The 24,327-nt window shown below is 42.1% G+C and overlaps 1 protein-coding gene across 1 annotated transcript in view; it reads right to left on the bottom strand.

Annotated features, from left to right (window-relative positions):
* dnah5l (dynein, axonemal, heavy chain 5 like) overlaps nt 1-24,327 on the bottom strand; it is a 326,877-nt gene that overhangs the window by 211,532 nt on the left and 91,018 nt on the right. Inside the window, exons 24-31 of the mRNA XM_080217022.1 lie at nt 22,682-22,860; nt 19,656-19,748; nt 19,306-19,509; nt 16,661-16,741; nt 16,158-16,562; nt 12,755-12,873; nt 3,834-3,970; nt 3,411-3,573 (exon numbers count right to left, since the gene is read on the bottom strand). Of these exons, the coding sequence (XP_080073148.1) occupies nt 3,411-3,573; nt 3,834-3,970; nt 12,755-12,873; nt 16,158-16,562; nt 16,661-16,741; nt 19,306-19,509; nt 19,656-19,748; nt 22,682-22,860 (1,381 nt within the window). The remainder of the gene's footprint in view (nt 1-3,410; nt 3,574-3,833; nt 3,971-12,754; nt 12,874-16,157; nt 16,563-16,660; nt 16,742-19,305; nt 19,510-19,655; nt 19,749-22,681; nt 22,861-24,327) is intronic.

Here is a 24,327-nt window from a genome sequence, read left to right as displayed (position 1 = left end):
AATGGCACAAAATCATGATGCTCATTTGGAGAGCTAGTGTAGACACGATGAGCCAAATGGCCTCCTTCTACCCAATAACAATTCTGTGATTCAATGATTATCGATTCCCAAGTCTTAACATGGAATCTCAGCTATGTGCTTAACAGATGACTGCCCATTTCAAACATTATTTGAGTAAATGATGTTGTAGGGCAGAATTTTCCTGTCCTGCCCACCATGGGAATTGTAGCAGGCAGGACACAGGCCATGCAAAGATCCATTGGTCTCAGGTGAGATTTTTCGGTCTTGGGGCAAACGTGGCTGGAAAATCCCACCTGTAGTGTTTAACACAGCTGTCTTCAGCCAAACATTCACATTGCCCTTTCTAACTATAGACACCTCTGTCTCTCCCAGTCGTGCAAAGAACTTTCTCTCTTCATAATCAAGCATGCACAGACCTTTCTATAATGAAGCATGTGCTAAGCTCTTTCTAATCTTGCTCATGCAGAGTTCTATCAAGCTTGCAAACAGCACTCGAACCATGCATATGAAAGCACTCTCCAACCAAACATCCACAGAGCTTTCTCCAACAATGATGTATAGATTGCTGTCTAAACCAAGCACACAAAGACCTCTCTTAATCTAACCAAATGCAGAATTTTTTCTAGTCAAGTATACAAAGAACTTGCTCCAATTGAAGCACAAATAGAGTTCCTTGTTACCAAGCATGAGAAGTACTCACTCAGATAGAGAACAGTTTAAATCATCCCTAGAAATATTCTCATCATTTTAATACAGATTCACCCACTGTCACATTTTGCACAACTGTAATTCTGATGAAGGAGATTGTCATCTACAAAAACAAAAATAACTTCAATGGAGGGTCGTGAATCTGATACCCGGATGAACTCTGAATCCCAGCTCCACTGGAGCCGAATCACTTCTTCAATATTTTAAAATGCAAATAGCCTAATTGCTCAGCTCCCAGTTAGAGGCATCAACTGCTTCCAGGAAGTGGGAGTTCTCTCCTTGGCACTGGCAGCAAAGGCAAGTAGCAGACTTGTTGGGGGTGTCACTGTCTTGCCAATTACAGCTGGCAGTTCCTCCAAGTGGATTGGAAAGTGGTCATGGATAGGATGGCAAGGACCAGTGCTCATCCTAGCACTAGTTGGAGCCACAGAGTAAAGTTTAAAAACATAAGAACATAAGAACATAAGAAATAGGAGCAGGAGTAGGCCATCTAGCCCTTCGAGCCTGCCCCGCCATTCAATAAGATCATGGCTGATCTGTCGTGGCTCAGTTCCACTTTCCCGCCCTCTCCCCATAACCCTTAATCCCCTCTCTTATCAAGAACCCATCAACCCGCTTCTTAAAAATATTTAGCGAGGCAGCCTCCACCACTTCAACGGGCAGAGAATTCCAGAGATTCACCACCCTTTGAGTGAAGAAGTTCCTCCTCAACTCCGTTCTAAACCGCCTCCCCTTTATCTTGAGGCTGTGCCCCCTAGTCCTACTGTCTTTTTTGAGCGGGAAGAGTCTCTCCACCTCTACCCTATCCATCCCATTCATCATCTTATACGTCTCAATGAGATCTCCCCTCATTCTTCTAAACTCTAACGAGTACAAGCCTAGTTTATTCAGCCTCTCCTCATAGCTCAATCCCCTCAACTCCGGTATCAGCCTAGTAAACCTCCTCTGCACTCCCTCCAGGGCCAAAATATCCTTGCGCAGGTGCGGCGCCCAAAACTGCACACAGTACTCCAGCTGCGGCCTCACCAATGCCCTATACAGCTACAGCAAGACCTCCCTACTTTTATATTCAATCCCCCTCGCTATGAAGGCCAGCATCCCATTCGCCTTCCTGACCACCTGCTGCACCTGCAAGCTGGGTTTTTGCGATTCATGCACAAGGACCCCGAGGTCCCTCTGCACCGTCGCCTGCTGCAGTTTTTCGCCACGTAAGTAATAGTCCTTCCTACCATTCTTCCTACCAAAGTGGACCACCTCACACTTGCCAACATTAAATTCCATTTGCCATTTCCTGGCCCATTCGCCCAGCCTATCTAGATCCTTCTGCAGACTCTCCACACCCTCCGCACAATTTGCCGTTCCCCCAATCTTGGTGTCATCAGCAAATTTCGACACCCTGCACTCGGTTCCCTCCTCCAGATCATCTATATAAATGGTAAATAGCTGAGGCCCCAGCACCGACCCCTGGGGCACCCCACTAGTCACCATCCGCCAATCCGAATAGCACCCATTGACCCCCACTCTCTGCCTCCTATTTGACAACCAATCCTCTATCCACGCTAACACCCTACCCCCAACTCCATGTCCCCTGACCTTCTGCAATAACCTCTTGTGAGGTACCTTGTCAAACGCCTTCTGAAAATCCAGAAAGACCACATCCACCGGCTCTCCTCTATCCACTGCCCTAGACACATCCTCATAGAACTCCAGTAAATTTGTCAGACACGACTTCCCTTTAATGAAACCGTGTTGCGTCCGCCCTATCAAGCAATTCCCTTCAAGATGCCTCGCAATTTCCTGCTTAATGATGGATTCTAACATTTTACCTACCACAGACGTTAAACTAACCGGCCTATAATTCCCCGCCTTTTGCCTGGCACCCTTCTTAAACAACGGCGTAACATTAGCCGTTTTCCAATCTTCCGGCACTTCCCCGGAATCCAGCGACGTCTGGAAAATAACCACCAAGGCATCCACTATCACCTCCGCCATTTCTTTCAGAACCCTCGGATGCATTCCATCCGGTCCTGGGGACTTGTCCACAATCAGCCCCTCCAGTCTGTCGAGCACCACCTCTCTAGTAACAGTAATGTCATTAAGACCCTCCATTCCTACCACCTTTCCATCGCTAACACCCGGCAAATTATTCACGTCCTCCTCCGTGAAGACAGAAACAAAAAAGTTATTCAAGACCTTTGCCATATCCCCATCCCCTACCACTAGCTCCCCTTTCTCATCCTCTAAAGGACCAACGTTCACCCTAGCCAGCCTCTTCCTTTTTATATATTTATAAAAACTAATGCAATGCAACTTACCAGGGCATTGCAGCAAACCTGACAGCAGTTAAACACAAACATGCTCAAGACTACTCAGGCCTGTTGGAAAAACATTTAACGATTCTAACCTTAACAAATTTCTTAAGGAATTAATTGGTGGCTGTCGCGTTTCTCACTCTATCTCACCAACTCTGTGAAAATATAAAACTGTCCCAGAGACCTCTGGAACCATGATTATTAATTCCTGAACATACCAGATCTCAACCTGCAGCCCTTTGAAAATCACCAGCCCAAAATTGTCTTATTCTGGCATTGTTAATCATTGCTCAAGGTGTTACAAAACATGAGCACCACAAAAGACAGCCATTAAAGAAATTAGATATATTTTGTGAAAACTTTACATACCTATTCTGAAAATCCAGAAGTTCATTATTGATCTTTTCAATATCCAACTCACTCCACAAAATGTCATTGTAACCATTGACATTTTCAATGACTGAATTATAAAGACCGTACAATTTCTGAAGTAATGTGAGCTCGCGCTTGATTCTCAGCAAGTCAGGATATTCTATTTCATAATACAAATAAAAAAGTATACATTTTATTCTCATATATTTCATAAAGCACTTTTTAAAAAACGTTTTTTGTTTGGTGCTTTAATGTGAATGCCGTCCTGTTGTATGCAAATATGTAGGGACATATTAATTCAACTTCTTTTTGCAGGGAGATAGTTTTTTACGCAATTAGAGCACAAGCATGGCATTTGCTTGTACTTAAATGTAAAACACTAAACAACAGACATATTAATAATGGAGAGGCAATTGTTACCAATAACAGGCAGCCCAAAAAGCTCTTCTCCTCCAGAGTAAGTGTTAAATTTCCGCCAGAGCTCATCAAAGCTTGCCTGGAAGATCTGAAGCCTGTCATTAGCTTCTCCAGGTGAAACACCTTCAACTCCAGGGCCTCTGTGATGAGAAATCACAGAATAACACACAAGTTAATTTACTTTCTCAGGAACACCAGGGTTCCACTGACCATAGTTTAGAAAATAAAGAGGGCTAACAAACTGTACAGGAGGACAATATGGAGGAGTTGGGGATTGAGTCGCTGTCAGTGGAATTGAGGAATAGAAAGGGAGAAATTACGATGCTAGAGGTATACTATAGGCCACCCAACAGCCTGAGGGCAGTGGAGGAAGGTATTTGTAGAAGCATTTTAGATAGGTGTAGAAAGAATAGGGTGGTTGTAGTGGGTGACTTTAATCTTCCTGGAGTGGATTGGAAGGTGCCTAGAGCTGGGGGTACTGATGGGGAAGAATTTGTAAAATGTGTGTTGGAAGGGTCCTTGGAGCAGTACGTAACTAGCCCGACTAGGGAGGGGGCTATACTGGATTTAGTGCTGGGTAGTGAGCCGGGGCAGGTGGTTGAGGTTGCAGTAGGCGAACATGTGGCTAACAGTGACCACAAGTCTGTCTACTTTAGGATAAAAATGGAAAGGGATGAGTGCCGTCCGAAGGGGAGGGTGCTGAACTGGGGGAAGGTGAGCTATAGTGGATTAGGAAGGAGCTGAATGATACTGATTGGGAGGGGTTGTTAACGGGCAAGTCCACAGTTGGCAAGTGGGAGGCTTTCAAGGGCAAACTGATAATGTTGCAGGAAAGGCATGTGCTGGTAAAGAGGAAGGATGGGAAAGGCAGGATTGGAGAGCTGTGGACCACAGGGGATATTGAGGACTTGGTCAGGAAGAAGAGGGCGGCATATATTAGGTCGAAACAACTGGGAACGGAGAGAGCGCTGGAGGAATATAGAGAGACTGGGGGGAGCTTAAAAGGGGAGTTAGAAGGTCGGAAAGGGGGCATGAAATGGCTTTGGCTGATAGGATTAAGGATAATCCAAAGGCATTTTACTCATATTAGGAACAAGAGAGTGGTTAGAGGGAAAATTGGTCCTCTTAGGGACAAAGGAGGGGAGCTATGCATCGAGTCTGAGGGAATGGGGAAGATCCTGAATGAATACTTTGCATCGGTATTCACAAAGGAGAGGGGTTTGGTGTCTTGTAATGTCTTGGAGGGAGCTGTAGATCATTTGAAGGAAATATCCATTACGAGGGAGGAAGTGTTAAGGGTTTTCAGGTATCATAAAAACGGATAAAGCTCCGGGGCCTGATGGTATTTATCCCAGGCTGCTTAGGGAGGCGAAAGATGAAATTGCTGGGCCTCTGACGCAAATCTTTGTCTCTCTCCTTTGGACACAGGTGAGGTCCCAGAGGACTGGAGGGTAGCTAATGTGGTACCGCTGTTTAAAAAGGGCAGTAGGGATAACCCTGGTAATTACAGACCTATGAGTTTGACATCGGTGGTAGGAAAATTGTTGGAAAAAATTCTTAGAGATAGGATGTATAAGCATTTGGAGCGTTGTGATCTGATTAGGGATACGCAACATGGCTTTGTTCAGGGGAGGTCTTGCCTTATGAATCTGGTAGAATTTTTTGAGGAGGTGACAAAAACGGTTGACGATGGGCGAGCCGTTGATGTCATCTATATGGATTTCAGTAAGGCGTTTGACAAAGTCCCTTACGGTAGGCTGGTAGAAAAAGTTAAGGCACATGGGATACAAGGACAGGTAGCTAGATGGATTAAAAACTGGCCAGGCAATAGGAGACAGAGAGTAGTAGTGGAAGGGTCCTTTTCTGGCTGGAGGTCTGTCACCAGTGGTGTGCCGCAGGGCTCAGAACTGGGACCTGTTCTTTTTGTAATATATATAAACGACTTGGAAGAGGGCGTACGTGGTGTGATCAGCAAGTTTGCGGATGACACCAAGATGGCAGGATTGGCGGATACTGAGGAAGATTGTCAGGTGACACAGCAGGATATAGATAGATTGGTATACTGGGCAGATAGATGGCAGATGGAATTTAACCCTGACAAATGCGAGGTGATGCATTTTGGAAGGAATAATGCAGGGAGGAGTTATGTGATAAAAGGTAGACCAATTAAGAGTATAGAAATGCAGAGGGACCTGGGAGTGCAAGTGCACAAGTCTCTAAAGGTGTCAACACAGGTGGAGAAGGTTGCAAAGAAAGCTTATGGAATGCTAGCCTTTATAGGAAGGGGTATAGAGTATAAGAGCTGTCATCTAATGCTTCAGTTGTACAGAACGTTGGATAGACCGCATTTGGAGTACTGCATCCAGTTCTGGTCACCTTACTACCGGAAGGACGTGGAGACCCTGGAGAGAGTGCAGAGGAGGTTTACCAGGGTGCTGCCTGGTATGGAAGGACTGGGTTATGAGGAAAGATTGAGAAAACTGGGGCTCTTCTCCTTAGAAAGACGGAGATTAAGGGGGGATCTGATAGAGGTGTATAAAATAATGAAGGGTTTAGATAGAGTCAACAGTGGCAGGCTTTTCCCTAGATTGGGGACAACTATCACGAGGGGTCATGATCTAAGGGTGAGGGGGGGAGAAGTATAATTTGGATACTAGAGGAAGGTTTTTCACACAAAGGGTCGTGGGGGTATGGAATGCTCTACCAAGTAAGGTGGTGGAGGCAGGCACGCTGGACTTGTTTAAGGTTTACTTAGATAGGCACATGAGTGAAACAGGGATGGGGGGTTATATAAGACGGTTTTAAAAAGGGTCAGAGCCTCGGGACGACACTGGAAATGTAATATTACATGTTAACGTTTTGTCTCTTTTAATCCACAGGTGTCGGTCCACCTTGTTGTCAAATAAGGGGCATGCACACGGTGGGTCGTGCGTGGGCTGCTCTTGGATGTTTTGAGAGTAGCCTAGTACTTTGTGTCGATGTGTGCGCTTAAATCTGGACCAGCAGATGGGCACCACGACAGCTCAGTGACTATCACTGTTTGCTGTGCAGATACATGGATTTGGGCCAGTGTCTGTGGGGGTTTGCGCATTCTCCCTGTGGTTGCGTGGGTTTCCTCCGGGTGCTCCGGTTTCCTCCCACACCCCAAAGATGTGCTCTTAGGCTGATTGGTGTAACAAATTGACCCTACACTATTCTCCCCTGAATCTGGCTACAGTAGGGGTACCACTAGCATACACACGGGGCAGGGTAGGTGTAGGAAAATGCTTTAAAATGGCGGCGCGGGCTCGTTGGGCCGAAGGGCCTGTTTCCCGTGCTGGGTTGTTCTTTGTTATGATGAAAGCTTTCTTTATCTTTAAGAATTATTCTTCAATATGAAAGCAAATCAAACAATACATCACAGGGTAATTCGCTATAATTTGTTTAGTCCATCTTTCACTTGTATTGATCCTTAAAAAGGATCACCAGAAAATCTCGCTATCCTGACAGGAATCATTCCTAAATACCTAATGCACAGTTACCCAAATCTTCACCAAGGAATCAGTAAGATAAAGGCCTTTGACTCTCAATATAACTTTGTTACGAAGGGAGCCATCATGTCCCCAGTGATGGCTTATATGATAAGCACACTGCATTGTGTAGCATCAAACTATACAGATCAATAAGGTCACAGATTCGATTTCTACTCTGCTCTGAGGTATCTAACATGAGCGAGGTAGCAGCTTGCACACTATAATTAGGCTCAGTGCCCTATACTTTGCAGGAAAATAAAAACACAACTTGTGCGAATCTTTTTATAATCCTGCAGTTTATCTGCATTCAGCATTTCATCAAAGCAGTTCCTAGAATCCCTGAAATGCAGGAGGAGGGTCGCACTATCTGTAACCCCCATGACTTGCCTGGGCTTGCAAAATCTCACTGTTTTGGCTGGAGACAATACACATCTGTTTAATCTGTGCTTGGCCCTCTCTCCAGTCACATTGTCTGTACCTTTAAGACTTGATTATCTATAAAGACTCACATTCCAACCATTATCTTGTAAATTGGGGTTGTGTCTGTATATGCCGATTATGAACACAACTCCTCATTCACCTGACGAAGCAGCAAGACTCTGAAGGCTTGTGTTGCTAAATAAACCTGTTGGACTTTATCCTGGTGTGAAAAGACTTCTTACTATGCAGGAGGAGGCCATTTTGCCCATCGAGCCCACAACGATAACAATCCCACCCAGGCCCTAACCCCATAACCTTACGTATTTACCTTTCTAGTCCCACTGACACTAAGGACAATTTAACATGGCCAATCAACTTAACTCACACATCTTTGGACAGAGGGAGGAAACCAGACCATCCAGAGGAAACCCTTGCAGACATAGGGGGAATGTGCAAACTCTACTCAGACAGTTACCCAAGGCAAGAATTGAACCAATGCTAACCATTGTGCCACCTTGCTGCCCATGTTCTTACCAATGTTGCTTCTGTCACATTTTGAGATTATCTTCACGGGGTGAATTTGCAAATAAGTTAGATATAAGGGATGTATTTTAAATTATAGTGGGTAGATACACATTTAAGATTCTCCTTATAGCCGTATGCTACAGCCACAAAAACATTCTGGGCTGGATCAATGGCAAAGATATTCACTGCTGACAACAAGGTAAATTTTGCTGAGCAGGAATTTTACTTTTATCACCATTGCAGTGTAATGCAAATAATTATAGCACTCTTTACTGATCATTCACAACATACAGTGAATAGGGAAGCCACCTATTACTTGGAAGGTACATTGTTTGGTGGCAGAGAGGAACAAGGAGATCTTGGAGTACAAATACACTGATCATCAAAAATTGTGCTACAACTTGGCAAGGCTACAGGAAAAGCAAACCAAATAGCAGCTTTTGTTTCTAAAATTGAAAAGTAAGAAAGTTATGCTGAATCTGACTTTGTTTAGATCACACTTAGAGGACTATGTGCATTTCTAGTCATTATTTTACACTGTAGCGATGCCAGTGTTGGACTGGGGTAAACACAGTGAGAAGTCTCACAACACCAAATTAAAGTCCAACAGATTTATTTGATAGCACAAGCCACTAGCTTTTGCAGCACTGCCCCTTAATCAGGTGAGTAGGAGTTCTGTTCACAAACAGGGAATATAAAGACACAAACTCAATTTACAAAATAATGGTTGGAATGCGAGTCTTCACAGGTAATGAGGTCTTAAATGTACAGACAATGTAAGTAGAGAGAGGGTTAAACACAAATTTCTTTGAATTAACCTGTGCTTTAAAAACCCTCCCCTAAGAAATACAAAAAGCATTAAAGTAAAATTGCAGACAAATGGGCAAATTTTCCCATTCCACCCACCACAGGAATCATAGCGGGTGAGGGACGGACCATGGAATAAACTTGTTGGACTTTATCCTGGTGTGATAAGACTTCTTACTATGCAGGAGGAGGCCATTTTGCCCATCGAGCCCACAGCGATAACAATCCCACCCAGGCCCAAACCCCATAACCTTACGTATTTACCTTTCCAGTCCCACTGACACTAAGGGCAATTTAACATGGCCAATCAACTCAACTCACACATCTTTGGACAGAGGGAGGAAACCAGAGCATCCAGAGGAAACCCATGCAGACATAGATCTACACAGACAGTTACCCAAGGCCAGAATTGAACCAGTGCTAACCATGACCTCAGGTGGAATTTTTCAGTTTTGGGGTGAACAGGGCTGGAAAAGCCCACCCAAAATGTTTACACTGAGTAAATTAATGACTGCGACATAGATCTGGAATGAAGACAGAAGCTAAAATATTCTGAATAAACCTTTTTTAGGAAATGTTATTAAAACATTTGGTTAAAAAAAACTGCTAATTAATCATGTTAATTAATGTTACAATCATGTACTCTGTGATTGTAACATTATTTCCTCAGAGCCAATTCTCTTGTTAATCAATTTTTGGTCAATCACACAGTCATGAACAACCCAGTTACATCTTGTTGAACAAGGTGTAACTTCTTAATGAGCAATCTGGGGGCAGGAAAGTTGAAGGTTTTGCTGATTTTGCAGTTGCTGGAAGAGCCACAGCACAGAATGTGTTGGAGCCTCAAATGACACACTGCAATTTCATGGTTTCCAAGTTAATTTGCACATGACTAACATGCCTGAAGTTGTGTTTCATTTCAGAGGAGCAATGACAACGAACATTAGCAAATTGCCTTCAAACCCCTGCCCCTGCAAAATCCGGTCCATTTTTGTTAACGATCCAGATATTAAATATGGGACCACACAATGAACAAAGAAAATAATTCATTTATTATCCCCTCTTGGACTTCTGACAATCATCTACACCTGTTATTACTGGCATACTCTATTCTCATGAGCCGTGGAGTGTTGCTAATCCAAAATTGTGAGGTTACCTGTTTTATTGACAGATCTTTTGGTGAATTACTAAACAGGGAAGAAATTTCAGAGATAGTCTACTCACCTCATATAGCCAAAAATAATAGAGAAAAAAAAACAATATTCAGCATCAGTCAAAAAAGCCATTATGATGGCCACAGGAGGCCGTCAATAGATCTCCCCAGGGGCTTTGTGGAGTACGAGCTCCCCTGCTGAGCAGGGTTTGCCAATAGGAAGTGTTGAACGAGGGAATGGGGGTTAAAAGCTGTTATTTCACCCAGAGCAGTGTTGCAGTTCCCAAGATATTGTACTATATAGCTGTGAGCCATGGGGGTGGCTTCTTTTATTGGTACATAATAAATGACACTTGGTGATGGGAAATTAACATTCAGCTGAATTATTACAAAAGCCAGAAGGTTTTAGTTCCATGCAGATTGACAATGCCTTGGCCTCCTGCAACACTGATGAAAATGAAGTACTATTTAGCTCAGTAACTGGGACAGGGTTATTTACTTCATTATTTTCCTGATTCTTAAGGAAGATTTGAAGCTTAGTCACTTATGGTTATAACTATTAAGCTTTATATTCACTTGATGGCTGTAAAGTAAAGCAGCTCAATGATTCATATCTTATCTCGCTTCACTACAATGCTTTCAGTCCTCTTACTGAAACATTAGGAAAGTGCAGGTGAGGTGCAATTAGAGTCCTGATATCCAGCCCAGATCACAAAGGAGACCTGTTATTACATCCGGGTTTCTCAGTCATATGTTGACACATTAGGAAGTGCAGGCACGCTCCTCAATGCTTAGAGAGTGAACCAGATTGCTAATTCTAAAATAATATGAGAGGGATTTAAAATTTGTAACACCTTTATTCAGAAAAAAAACCACATGTTTTATACCAAAAAAAAATTCAGAAGCTTGTTTTTTTATACCTCTGATGTCAGATGAAGAGATTCTCATTGGCTGCCATTGATAGGGGACTCTTAGGGAACCGATGTTATCTTTTTAATGCAGTCCCTGGTCAGTTTTACTCAGCAAAACTTGAAAAGGATTCATTAGAAAAAGAAAAGCTCATGATCAGCTGACTGAAAAAACTAAACTGGTTTCCACACTCCCAACCACCCCCTCCCCCAAGTCTCACGTCGGTCCAGTGTATCTACTACAGTTTGATTCCAGCAGGAGAAACATTATTGCTAAATATTAATCCATTAAAACTGGAAAGCTATGCACAAGGGAAGTTATTGTAAATTGACAGTACTTTCCCCTAGAGTACTGTTTACATTAAATGGCAGGGTGCCTTAGAGCAGCAGGGATCCAAGTTTGATTCCGGTCTTGGGTGACTGTGTGGAGTTTGTACACACTTCCCATGTCTGCAGGGGTCTCCTCTGGGTGTTCCAGTTTCCTCCCACACTCCAAAGATGTGCAGGTTAGGTGGATTGGCCATGATAAATTGCCCCTTAGTGTCCAAAGATGTGCAGGCTTGGTGGATTAACCATGGTAAATGGGCAGGGTACAGGAATAGGGGGAGTAGGTAAGATGCTCTTTTGGAGTGTTGGTACAGACGCGATGGACCAAATGTCCTCCTCTGCATTGCAGGAATTCTATGATGTGATGAAGATAGAACAAAGAACAAAGAACAACACAGCACGGGAAACAGGCCCTTCGGCCCAACGAGCCCGCGCCGCCGTCCCATTGTCTCAGTGACCTATTCATGATTTTAGTCTACGCCTAATGTGCGAGGATCAGGGAGGTCCAATATAGGGACAATTTGTTACCCAATCAATCAGCCTAAAAGCACATCTTTGGGATGTGGGAGGAAACCGGAGCACCCGGAGGAAACCCACGCAACCACGGGGAGAACGTGCAAACTCCCACAGACACAGGCCCAAATCCATGTGTCCGCACAGCAACAGAGAGAGTCTCTGAGCTGTCATGTTGCCCTCGAGATGGTCCAGTTTAAGCACACTAACGACATGAAGCAATAGGCAACTCCCGAAGCAACGTCCAAGAGCAGCCCACTACAACCTGCCGCATGCATGCCCCTTGCTGGTCAACAAGGTGGACTTAAATGCCTGTGGAGACAAAAAATTCATTATTAAACAGGCAAAGACTGTAACATCCCTGAGGCAAAAACGTAATCCCAAGCCTACAATGTTTAGTAAGGCCTGCTATATCCCCCTATATGTAGACCGCTCATGTGGCTGTCTAAGTGACTCTTAAACAACCCTAGCGTGCCCGCTTCCACCACCTTACTTGGCAGTGCATTCCACACCCCCACTACCCTTTGCGTGAAAAACTGCCCTCTAATATTTGTCTTATACCTAGCCCCCCTCACCCTAAGCCCGTGACCCCTCGTTCTATCCATTTCTAATAGCGGAAAAAGCTTACCACCATTTACTCTATCTATCCCCTTCATAATCTTATAAACCTCTATTAGATCCCCCCTCAGCCAACGTCTCTCAAGGGAAAACATAAGATGTTCTGTTTCCTATCACATAATATTTTCCTCCATCACTTACTTAGTATCATAGTTTTGGTAAAAATTCTGAACATCAGTTTGGAAGATTTTGACTCTTTCTTGCAGATCTGTCTTCATTGCAGGCTCCACTTTTAAAAGTACACTCTGCATCTCCACGACCTGTTACACATAAGTTTCAGATAGTTTTAGACAGTAATGAAGTGACAGACATAAAGCACAAGTGCCAATTAATAATAATGATGATTCTCTCTGAATGATAAATCTTAATATCTTAACCTATCTTCAATGTGCAAGTTGGGTTACTTTGTCATTTATCAGCTTAATATGTTATTTTATTCTTGTAATGCCTGTTACCTGTTGTGAATGCTAATCCAGAGAATGCAAGTTATTGCCAAGAGTACTGCATAATTTTGCAGATATTTGGAAGTCAAGCAGTTTTGCGCATTAATTTGGTGCATATTTTTGTATGCAAAAAGAAAGCTAACTTCAGTTTTGCTCCAATATTTGCATATCTTTTAAAGTAGGTTTTTTGTTTTGTCAATTATTTCTGTCTGAAGGCAAAATCCGAAGAAACATTTCAAAGGGATATGATAGAAAAGGATATTCTTCATCTATAACTTGAAAGGGAAAATTCAGCATTTAATTTTTATCATTATGTGGAAGTCACTCTTCGATGAGGAATGAGAGTTTGAACCATGCTGTGTTTAATATTTCATTTTCCCAATTGAACTGCTTTCCAAGGAGCTCAGAGCACTTTTTTCTCTCGTTTCATACTAAAGCGTTCCAGATTACCCTGAGGTAGTTTTATTAATAGGAAGGAAAAAGAAGGGAGTTAAATTATATAAATCCAAATGTATGGATGGGAATTGCAATACACCACATAAGCATCATTCCAGCTCCTATCACATGTTCAGCTATATGAGGTTAAGAGCAAGCTCCAAAATGGCACCACTATTATCAAATCAGCATTACCACTGAAAAGAGTATTCAGAATAGTGTTCAACTGCCCTTGGGTCTTTTTTATAATTCATTCATGGGACATGGGTGTCATTGGCTGGCCAGCATTTAATGCCCATTCCCAGTTGCCCTTGGGGGGCAGTTGAAAGTCAATCACATTGCTTGTCTCTGGAGTCAAATGTAGGCCAGATCAGGTAAGGATGGCAGATTTCCTTCCCTAAAGGATATTAACATCTTACTTACATGATTAGCAATTATGCATGAAGAACTGGTCAGAACCTAGAACTGACATTCATTGCTAAAACCAGTTGTATTAAAATCTTAGTCAAAGTGAGCAGGGTAAGAAATGCAGCCATTCCATTTCAGCCCATACTTTCTGAGTGGAGAGAGATAAATATTTTCCCCATCCACCCTGACAATAGCTCCCAATCAGGGATTAAACCAAAGTAAACAATCAATGGGATAGATATATAATTCTGACATCAAACAAAAGACCTCTCACTTACAGTTTTAACTAAATAATGGACTGTATGGAATTCAATCCCCACAGAAACACTAAAATGCCAGAATTCCATGCAATAAAAATGGAATTTATGGTAAATCACATGTGCCATCCAAAAGACAGATGGAAAATATAAACCTAACAGGTTTGTAAGCCTACCAGTTGTAGATTGAGGTTGTTCCCACATTAGGTGAACACAGTGAAAATCAACCCTACGGTGTTCAATACTTCAAAATTGACCTTAGCGTTGATTAGTGTAGCATGGCCTAATTTATGGTTGAATGCCCTTTGGATGCACCTCTGTTCCCAAATGCTCTTTCAATAACTACCTAACTAACCAGAGCTTTCAATGCATGATTACCAATCACACCAAATTCTTTTACTTGAATCTCTCTTATATTTTACCAGCATTTACTGTTATCCGTAGCTATGTGCTCAGCCTCTCATTTAAATAAACTGAAATCTGTCATGTCTCAACTCATCTGTATCGCTAGTGAGATCATGGCTGATATGCAACCTGACTCAATACATCCATCATTTCTTAGTATTCCTTCATAACTTTAAAGAAAATCAATTAATTTCAGTTTTTAAATTAGCAATTGGTCCATCATCAGTTGCTGTTTGCAGGAGAGGGTTTTAAACTTCTACAACCCTTTGCATAAAGAATTCTTTTCTAATTTCACTCCATTCTGAAAGGGCTCCAGTACTTGATCTTTAAAACACCTGCTGGTTTCAGCTGCTAGGACCCTTTTAAATGGCTCATAACTATTGACAGGCATTCAAGCACAGAACGCACAGAGGCAAAAGCCCACAAGGTTGCTAAACTGCTCATTAGCCTTCTCAAGTGGTGCCTCGGACCAGCCGCCAACCCTTGCCTCAGACCCTGAAGATAGTGAAGCTTTCCTTTTCCCCTATTACTTGCCAAAAAATATTTTTTGTTCTTCCTGGAATTGCAAAGCATTGGTGCAGCATCTTGAAGTGCTGGGTCATGAGTATACAGATACGGTTTCCAACACTTCTGAATTCTCAGTTCCAGGGCTTCCTCTATTGAGAGACATTCAACAGGTACTTCTCCACTGGGAAAAAGATTCACCCCCAACAGAAAAGACAGACCAGAATTGTTCCCTTTGTTTCAAAGGAGACAGTCATCAACTTCAGGAAGCATAGCAGAGGACATGCCCGTTTACATCAACAGTGATGAAAAGGAAATGGTCGAGAGCTTCAATTTTAAAGGTATCAAGGTCACTAACAATCTGTCCTGCTGCTACAGTTAAGAAAGCCTACCAATGCCTCTACTTTCTTGGGAGAGCAAGGAAATTTGGCATATCCACTGCGGCTCTCACTAATTTTACAGATGCACCGGAGAAAGCATTTTTAGTGGTTATGTTACAGCTTGGTATGGCTCCTGTTCTGACCAAGACCACAAAAAACTACAAAGTGAACATAGTCCAGTCCATCACGCAGAGTAGCCTCTCACTCATCAATCTACATTTCCCGATGCCTTGAAAAAGCAGCCAGCATAATCAAGGACTTCAGGTACCCGGGACATACTTTCTACATCCTTCTTCCATTGGGAAAAAGATACAAAAGTCTGAGGTCACGTACTAACTGACTCAAGAACAGCTTCCCTGTTGCCACCAGACTTTTGAATGCACCTACCTTATATTAAGTTGATCTTTCTCTGCACCTAGCAAAGACCATAACATTACATTCTGCACCCTTTCCTTTCCTTCTCCCCTATGTACTCTATGAATGCTGTGCTCTATCTGTATTGCATGCAAGAAATAATACTTTTCTCTGCACATTAATACATGTTACAATAATAAATCAAATCAAATTTAGTTCTTGTCAAGTGGAAAAATACCCCCAAATAATGAAAGTTGGTTTATTCTTAAAATGCTTTATGTAACAATGAATTTCAAAAATAATACCCTTAACCTGCACATTCATGTATATTTGAAGATTTATTTCTAGAGGGGAGTACCTGTGCATTTATATTCTTCCAGACATAAGATAGCCCATCAACTCTCTCGGCATTTCCATCTTGGAAAAGCAACTCATGCTTACTGAGAAGGGCATATGTTTCTTCAATAGGTTCAATCGTCATGTCAATCTTTATCTCAGCTTCTCTGATTTCCTTTAGCGCTGCCATGGCTCCGCGCACATCATCCAAATCATTAATTGGTCGATTCAGTTGTTTGCTAAGGTTTTCAATAAAGGAATAAATCTCATCCATTTCCATTGCAGTTTTTCTGTTCAAGGCTGTGCCAAAGGCCCTCTTCCATGAGCGACATTCCTGCACTAATGCCAGCTTCAATTGCTGTGTATCGAATTGAACTGAACCCACTTCGTAGCAAGAAGGTAACTCATCAATCTGAGCCTCCAATTTCTATAGTAAATGTAAAGTGTGACAAGCGTTACTTTTGTCTAATAAAAAAAGTATGCCAGTGTTTAATCCATGATAACAGAAATACGTTTCATACGTACAGAGTAGTATGTAATTTGCTCGTTGAATTCAGAGAGGATTGGCTTTGAATCCATGAATCCCTTCACTTTCTCTGTGGGATCCTGAATAAAAAATAAAATTCATAATAATGTCAGAAAGTGTTTCATAATTGACTCCACACAAGGGAAAGTGACAGCATAATAACTTCCTTTGCAACACTATATAAATCAATAGGCAGCAGTCTTAAAACACCCACAACACTAAGATGAATGATGTGAAAGTATGTGCATTGGCAATTCCAATATGTTCAGGTTAATGCTGGCATATTCTAATAAATCAGCTTGGTGCTATAACAATTCCATCTTTTAACTCTTATGTTCCTCAATATGTCAGGAATTGTTGCCTTTTATGATGGTAATTTCTCAGCCAACTTCTGAACGGAATTACTTCACATGATTGTATAAAATCAGAAAGGGAAAATGTAATTGTGTCACTTTTGTCCCTTCATTCTGCACATTTATACATAAATACACAAGAAAGTAACTGTCACATCCATATGCTGCAGAAAATGTCACGTATAAATCAAGTAGTACTGATGCGTTCATATAACCAGAAACCTCCAGATTCAAAAACATGATCCACGGTGAATTAGCAGAATTTAGCAAGTGGAACGTCACCAGATTAAGGAGCATACATGAAAATGTTGATCAGGTTTTATCTCATGGTAACTGCATATTGACTCCACAGGATGTCAGCATGTGTGGATGCATGGTAAGGACAAAATCATGACTTGACTGTAACTACTATTACTGATCCAATAAGTCATAATTGACTATATACAGGGCTCATATAATAATACTGGCCACATGAACAAGGCACCATTAAGCTCCTGGGACTCAATACACTAAAACCTGTCCTGATCATAGCTGTGATCCACCTATCTTAACATGCCTTGACTTGGTTTCAATGACTGCAAAAATGACTTTTAAGTTTGTCTTCTTTTCGAGGATTAACCTCTGGCAGAAACATGGGTAATGTGGGACAGAGGAAATAGAAACAGCTAGTACGGAAAAATCTTTAACATTTAGTTAGTTAGGAAATTAAAAGTTTGATTAGATAAAATAATTAATCCTAGGCAATATAAATAGGGAAAAGATAATGTGAATAAGTGTGAAACAGAAAGTTCTAACAACTTAAATTGTTTCTTTTGGCTTTTCCTGCAATAGTTGTATATTACACTATCACCTGGGATACAGTGGCATTTATCTTGTCTTGCTCGAACTTGTAAACTGTTTTTGAATTGAGGTTAAAAGTTTAAATTTTTTTTCAAGTTAGAGTTTATTTATTAGTGTCACAAGAAGGCTTATATTAACACTGCAATGAAGTTATGTGAAAATCCCCTAGTCACCACACTCTGGCACCTGTTCGGATATACTGAGGGAGAATTTAGCTTGGCCAATACACCTAGCCAGCATGTCTTTTGGGCTGTGGAAGGAAGCCAGAGCATCCAGAAGAGACCCACGGAGATACGTAAATGCTACACAGATAGTGACCCAAGCCGGGAATCAAACCTGGGTCCCTGGCATTGTGAGGCAGCAATGTTAACCACTGTGCCACCGTACTACCCCTATGTGCATTTTACGTCATCCAATTAAACATGGCCCACAATGCAGAATGCAGTTAAGAAAGGTGTTCCAAGAACTTGGTCCAGTAACAGAGGAGTGGTGATGTGATAGTAGTATATCACTTGGTTCTAGCCTATGCCACTCAAAAAGAAACATTAAAGCAAAAGATGGCTAGATTTGTCAAAGTAAGGATCCAACCTGGACCAATGCCTGTGCAGGACAAACACACTCCATACAGAGTGCTTAAAAATTATTGTCCATGAGAATCATAGATTTTTTGACAGTTGTTGGCTGCTGCCTTCCTTGTGTGTGACATGAACATGAAGGGCAGAATTTCATGAAGTGCCAGGCAAGGAGATGCCAGAAAATGCTGAGGTGGCTCTTATTGGGGAATAATTGTTATTTCTATCCTCACCAGCATCATCATCATTACCTACCACTGAACAGGAGTAAGACAAGACTGCTACTGAATAAATTTAAGGAAGCAAAATGTGGACAATACGGTATTTTTAAGAAGCCATCCTTGGGTTTGGCAAAATTATCTAAAGTTAATGTTTATTGTCAATCACTAGTTACCCAGTGTGTGTTGAGTCTTCCTCAGCCTTATCAAATTTTAAGGCAATGGCCCACAATGCAGAATGCAGTTAAGAAAGGTGTTCCAAGAACTTGGTCCAGTAACAGAGGAGTGGTGGTGTGTCGAAGTCATGATGGTGTGTAATTTGAAGTGAAATACGGGGGAGGTGGTTTTCCAAAAGCTGTTGTGCTTATCCTTCTAGAGGGTGGAGGTTCCGGGTTTAAGCTGACATGGAAGTAGTCACGGCAAATTTGTGTAGTGCACACTGTATATTGTATAGCAGCCACTATGTGCTAGTGTTGGTGGGGCGGGGGGTGAGGGGGGTGGGGGGTGTGTGAAAGTTTAGGCTATTGGATGCAATACAATCAACGTGACTGTTTCAGACAAAATCAAGACTCCTGGCAGTTGAAGCAGTTATTGTCCAGCATTACTCTCCCACTCTTACATGCAGGCACACAGAAATAAATCCAGCTGAGGTAAAACTCACCTGATTCCATAAATGGGAGAACTGAGAGAAATCGTCCAGAATGTCTGTTGCGTCACTCTTCAGTGCAGAAACAATGGAACTGAGCTGGATCACAACCTTAGTGACATCCTTGTGTTCACTGATTTGTTTGTCAAGGGACTTTAGCACCACCTGCTTACCAAGGATGCTATCATCACCCAGCTCTCGGGCAGCATTCTGTTCAATCTAGGTATTGCCATGCAAAAATAAACAACAGCATGTAAACTAAACTCAAATATTAGGTAAATTATTGCTGTCTAAGCAAACAGAACATAATGATTATAAACATCGAAGTAATGAAAGAGCAAATTAATGTTGAATCTAATGAATACCTGTTGTTGCTTCAGATGAATATAGGCAAAGGACCAAAGAGGAATATCCTTAGACATGGACAGAATTACATTCACTGCTTTATTTAGGATGGACTGTTGAATAAAATATGAATTGATAATAATCAATACAATGCTTTGTAATTTGCCATAAAAATACAAAAAAATTGGTTAACATAATTATTAATTTAATATATTTGATGTGCATATCTAATCAGTGGAACACAAAGAGCCTGATTTTACCATTGTGTTGTGCCCATTTTCGGGCTTGAAAACTTGGTAAAGTCGGGCGTGAGGTGAGTAGAACAATCCGTGCCCATCTCCGTGCTGGCTCCCCCTTTACCAAGGCCTGAAAATGGTCATGATTGGGACCCCGCCCAAAATGAGTGTGACGGCCATTAAAATGCATTTGCATACATTTAAATTGACTTAATGGGCTGCACGCTCAACTTCACCGGCACTTCCCCCTTTATCACACGTTCACCCATCCAGAATCGGTGCGAAACAGAAATGCTCCATAGAAGTCCGATTCTCCGTAGAAGCTCCAGTTAATGAGGAGATAGGTGCCTAGTGTCTGACGGCTCTCTGCTTGAGATCGGTGAGGGGGAGGAAAAGGGGTCTACTGCCACTCTGCCTGAAATGAGTGGAGAGGAAGGGGGGTCTGCTGCCACTCTGCCTGAGATCGGTGCCTGGGAAGGGGGCATCTGCTGCCACTCTGTCTGTGAACAGTGGGGGAGTCAGGGGTGGGGTAAAAGGGGTTCTGCTGCCACTCTGTCTGAGATCAGTGCTGCCATTCTGCAAGTGATCAGTGGGGTTGAAAGGGGGTTCGCTGCCTCTCTGCCTGAGATCAGTGGAAGGGGAGGAGTGGGGGAGGGGCCCACAATCCGTCTGGGTGTTGGATGGGGTCAGGGATAAAGGGGAGTCAGTAATGTTGAGGGCAATATCTGTGAGGGCGGGGGGAGACATTATCCAGCCCGGGAAGGATGTGGCAGGGGAGCCACATTCTACCTTTTTTTCCTGGGCGTGCGCAGTTGGAGGCGCCGATCGGAGCTGCAGTGTTTTGGGGGCGTGAAGCCCCATCCACAGGCTTCTGCAGCGTGATTCAGAATTGCTGATATCTTTTTAGGCAGAGCGCACCTCAGAACGGGTCTAAAAATCAGGTCTGAAACACTCCCGGTTTCAAGTCCGCCTAGTACTTAGAATCAAAATGGTAAAATAAGGCCCAGAATCTAACTTGTAGGGGTAGAAATTTATTTGCTGTGATTTTTGGATATGGTGCTCACTTTTTGCGACCTGCCCGTGCTTGGCAGAATCAAGGTAGACGGCAATTAATAGAATGATAGAATCCTGACAGTGCAGAAGAAAGCTATTTGGCCCATCAAGTCCGCACTGACTCTCTTACCCAGGCTCTCTTCCCTGCTTATCCTCATAATTCCCCACATCTACTATGCTAATCCATCCAAACTGCACAGATTTGGTTTATCGAAGGAAACCGGAGTACACAAAGGAAACCCATGGAAGAAAGACACGGGAAGAATATCAAACTTCACACAGATGGTCACCTGAGGCCGGAATTGAACCCAGGTCCTTACACTGTGAGGCAGCAATGCTAACCACTGTACCACCATACCACCCACAAATTAGCACTTCTGAATCCATCTTATTTCTCTGATTCTGTATAGCATGGTCACAAGCTGCCATTGGATGGCACAGCAGGCAAAGGAAAGATTTCACTGCTTTATTGGTGCCTGGACACAATAGTCAGAGAGGTGGAGGCCAAGAAGAAGGCCATGTTTCTGCTAGCAGACGGGAACCCAGCAAGGCTGAGCTTCCACGGGCAATGGGAGCACATGAACAAGTGAAGACAATGGCTGAACTTTCACCGCAAGGAAATGGGGCAGCAGTGTCAGAGAAGGTTTTAAGACCTCACCGGGTGGTCAAGGTATCTGCACATCACATCTCATGCCCACGACTCTACCCATCACACCCACTGCTCAATGCATGACACAACCCCAAACACTCATCCAGCAACATTCTCTGATACCCAGGACACACCCTTAGCATGTATATAGTACACCTCACCAATATGAAACTTCCAATCATGTGAGCTGTGCATACACACCTCTACACAACTGTACAAATCTCCAGCTAGTCAGCTATGGAAGGCACATTGATGCACAGTCACTGACATTCTGCTTTCCCTTTCTTGCAGGAGAAGGTGGCCTGAAATAGGATTGGTAGAATACCAGGATCATGTATCCCCTCAATGCCCTATATTATTTTTAGCATAATGTATCTTACTCCAAACCTTAGGATTCCAGGCCATGCAATTGTAATTCATTTTCCATTCTAGGCACATTTGTGGCCCAAGGAAAATGAACAATTTTGTGTGATTTGTAATAAACTTTTATACTATGTGCCATGATCATTAGGAACTAGGCTGTGATACTACTTGCTCATTCAATACAGGAGAATCTCAATAGCTGAGATGAAGGGGAAAATGGGCTAATTACTGTATTAATCTCTCCATTCCTACATCATGTAAAAATCAATCTCAAAATATTTATCTATAATGTTCAAATTATACTAAATTACATTAAATACACTATCATTTTAACAGCGGTATTCGACACAGGATAACACATAAACTAAAGTTTGTTCCCAGACTGTAAATCATCTTGGGGTTCAGATAATATCATGAATTTTAAGAGGCAAATTGGAGTAATTTATTGATCACAAAATCCAATGTTGACATGGAATGCACGTTAAAGTGCATTATTCTGATTTAAGTGAAATATACAAACGGTTCTTGCGTCTTTGTGTACTTTGATTACAATTTCTGCTTCTGTTTTGCAAACATGTGTGGTAATAACAAGGGACAGGCAAATTTTGCCAATGTGGGCATCAAATGACAGACCACATAGTTATGTCAGAAATTAGATTGACATTTGTTGGAGAATATCACATCATCTATACCTTAGAGTTTGTTATTAAATTAATATTTTACCAATTTGCTTTTAGGTACTTACTTGAATATCCTCCAAACTTGGTCGCATCACAATATTCGGAATTGCCAGTATAATTTCAGACTTAAAGAATGGAGCTTTTGGCGCCTCCACACCACCACCAGAAAATGGTTTTGCTGCCTCATATTTTGAGCTGGTAACATGTAAATGCCGCTTGATAGCTTCCAGTGATAACTTGGTACCTGCAAACATATTGACAAAATGTCACCTTACAGATCAAAAGACAGAAATTACAAAGGGCAGATTTTGCCATGTGAAGCCAGGTGTGCCTGTGTACTGCAGACACAAAGGAAATGTGAAACATGGCAGAATAGGCCCAAAGTCATTTTCTACCAGATGCGATCACACAACTGTTGCAATTTGACGTGCAGGATTTATCACACCATCTTATACCTCTTGCAAATTTTGCACAAAAATACTTAAATGAGAATAAAGCACAATTTTGACGATTTATTCTTGTTCTATTCTTATTCTGTATGGAGTGGCAGCAAAGGAAACTCCTTTAGTGAAAGAGCTCTCAAGGTGGAAAAGACTTTTCTCCAATGCACACAGTACCACTTTACTCATTGTTTTACCAAACAATATTTCCTATCTTTATGAAACTCTTGTTCGTAATAAAAGCAAATTACTATGAATGCTGGAACCTGAAACCATAAGAGAACATGCTGGAAAGTCTCAACAGATCTGGCAGCATCTGTAAGGAGAGAAAAGAGCTGACATTTCATGTCCAGCTGATCCTTTGTCAAAGCTGTGAGCTGGTAACAAAGCTTTGACAAAAGATCATCTGGACTCAAAATGTCAGCTCTTTTCTTTCCTTACAAATGCTACCGGACTTGCTGAGATTTTCCAGCATTTTCTTTTTTTGTTTATAATATTTTGATGTAGTAAGTTTTGCAGCCATTTTTGTTACTCCTTAAGGTATATTTGTTTTTAAAGTACCTCAAGTAAAGTATTTCATGGTGAGGTGGCAAGTGGTGAAAGGGAGGTACGCCAAGATGATCAGTAATCACCAATACACATCTGCACATCTTAGTATACCGCACTCCCACTGGCCAAGGACTCTTGACTCAGTTTTCACTGGGTCAGCCAAGAGACAAGTTTGCTGATCCCGAATTGCCCTTGAACTGAGTAGCTTGCTAAGCTAATTCAGAGGGCAATTAAGGATCAACCACATTGTTCTGGGTCTGGAGTCACATGTAGGCCAGGCCAGGCCAGGCCAGGTAAGGATTGTTCATTTCCTTTGTTTGATTTTGCACTGTTGTTTTTTCTTGCATTCTCCCCCTCTCTCTCCTTCTTTGGCTAATTTATAGATATATTAAAATATCAGCCTTTCCAAAGATAGAATATTTTATTCTACCTATGCAGGAATTTAAATTTGTGTGCAGTTCCTTCAATATTCCCAATTGTCCTAAAGTTAGTTTGCAACTAATGTATTAATGTCGTGGTTTTCAAACAGTGCACCCCTGTACATAGGCCAATGTGTACAGTGAAAACATTTTCATTATACTAAAAAATTGAATTTTGGGCTGAATTTTACCACAGGATTTGAGACCTAAACGTTGGAGTGAAAAACAGATCCCTTGCATGCATTTGTTGGCAGTGGGACCGGTTCAGTAAGTTTATATACAGTAGCCTCCAAATTGGTGAGT

This window comes from Carcharhinus amblyrhynchos, chromosome 2, assembly GCF_965287045.1.
Source record: "Carcharhinus amblyrhynchos chromosome 2, sCarAmb.v2.hapA, whole genome shotgun sequence".
NCBI lineage: Eukaryota > Metazoa > Chordata > Chondrichthyes > Carcharhiniformes > Carcharhinidae > Carcharhinus > Carcharhinus amblyrhynchos.
Note: the sequence above shows the minus strand (reverse complement) of the source record. Positions and strands in the feature narration are given on the sequence as shown.